Genomic DNA, 1845 nt, shown 5'->3' on the forward strand with positions numbered 1-1845 from the left:
GAATGCAGTTCTGGACACTACATAGGGTCTTATGATGCCCATATTATTTTGATGTTCTTTTAATAGTCATGGGCCAATTTGAAGGCATGTAGTCTGACCCACAAAAATTTGGCTTTCATTTCTTTCAGGCATGGAAACTATGGATTGAAGAGAGGCCAGTGGAGCTGATCGATGAATTAGCAGGTGACTTGTGCCCTCTATCTAATGTATTACGACACATTCATGTGGGTTTGTTATGTGTGCAAAAAAAAAACCAACGGATAGACCAAATATGTCGTCTGTGGTTCAAATGTTGAGCAATGAGAGTTTGCTGCCTAAGCCAAGGCAGCCAGGATTCTTTACAGATTCACTTGAAGCAGATCCTTCGTCTGTCAAGCATACAACTTGTTCAGCAAACAGATTCACCATTTCATTATTGGAAGCACGGTAAATATCATGAAATTGAGAGCAAAAATGGAGATTTCATTTTTATTGTTTTAATGAATTATGTAATAATGGTTTCAGCTTATTTAGATGAACAAAAAGATAATGGGCCTCTAGTCATGTAATGTATTTTTTGTTGTTGTTCTCTTTCCTTCTTTTTCTTGTTGGATGCATTTTGTCGTTCCTGCTAGCTCTTTATTTGGTTGCTAAGAAAGTTGCAGTTCCGGAGATGAAATTATGTTTGGATGCTTAGAAAATTTGGGAGAAGGGAATGAAACTACAGATTAGTTTTCTGTCTTAAGGGATAATTACCTCGCAGGCTGGCAAGAAGTAGCTGTGTCTAGATAAAGTGTTGCTGGAGCGGATATCACAATAAACAACACCCATTAAGGTGATGTGGGAGACTGGATTTGTTGGTTGAGCTATGAGAGAGAGTGAATGAGTGTAGAGAATTGCAAGAACAAGGAAAATTATAGAATCAATTGGAGCTAAATTTGGGAAGTGGGAAGAAGCTTCAACAAAAGCATCAATAGTGTTAGGTGGTACTCCATGAAGGGCATCCGAAGCATCATTCATATAATGAGCCCGTGAGTAGTTGGTATTAGGACCAACTGTAAGAGAGAGTCAAAATGCTTAATCTATTCACTACAAACAAAGACACGTGAAGAGCCTCTTTGGCAGATTGCTCAATGCTGGAGGGATGAGAGATTATTGCTCTGTAGCAGATTGACAACTAGTGGGGTTCGATTTGGAGGTTCTGTGATTTCTCACGTAGGAGAACATAAAGTTGAAGGACTGAAGGACCATGCCGTAGTAGAAGATTGGAAGTTCTTTTCTTTTTATATATATCTATGCAGGGAGGCTTGCCTGCTCTCTGACTCATTTTTGTTCCTTCACTTTCTGTTTATGGAAACCCAGATGAAATTGCAAAGTTGATTGAGTGGATATGATATCCAGAATGATTACAATTGCAGATGTTTTTGGACATGAAGCATTGCACTGCATCTCACTTCCTTGATTCTGTGATTTATTCTTGATTTTCTTTGGTAAGTAAAACAGAGTTTTATGTGACAAACCAATACATGCCCCTTTTAGAATTGTTCAAAGCTTCATTTCTGTTTGAGGCTTTTCAAGTTGGCTTTGTTTTTTGGTAAGTCTTTGACATGGTTTGATCCTGTAAACTTGGTTTGCCTTCTACTGTTAAGAAGCTATTCAGAGTTGTATAAGGCTAATGTGGATAGTTTGAGGAATTTTATTTTGTGTGCTTTACAGGATTTGTTATGTAACATCCCCAGCCCGTTAAGGCTGAGTTTGCCACTTTTCTTCTTTTACAACAAAAGTTCTTGCAAAGATCTATAAGGTCTATCAGAGTACTTGATTTTAAAGGATACGAAAAATGTATAAAACATTATTCAAGAGATT

General features: G+C 37.6%; 1 protein-coding gene across 1 annotated transcript in view; it reads left to right on the forward strand.

Annotated features, from left to right (window-relative positions):
* LOC132174518 (G-type lectin S-receptor-like serine/threonine-protein kinase At4g27290) overlaps positions 1-548 on the forward strand; it is a 10511-nt gene extending 9963 nt beyond the window's left edge. The window contains exons 12-13 of the mRNA XM_059586160.1: positions 129-183; positions 505-548. Of these exons, the coding sequence (XP_059442143.1) occupies positions 129-183; positions 505-548 (99 nt within the window). The remainder of the gene's footprint in view (positions 1-128; positions 184-504) is intronic.
* Positions 549-1845: the final 1297 nt, after the last annotated feature.

The sequence above is a fragment of the Corylus avellana genome, chromosome ca3, assembly GCF_901000735.1.
Source record: "Corylus avellana chromosome ca3, CavTom2PMs-1.0".
In the NCBI taxonomy this organism is placed as follows: domain Eukaryota; kingdom Viridiplantae; phylum Streptophyta; class Magnoliopsida; order Fagales; family Betulaceae; genus Corylus; species Corylus avellana.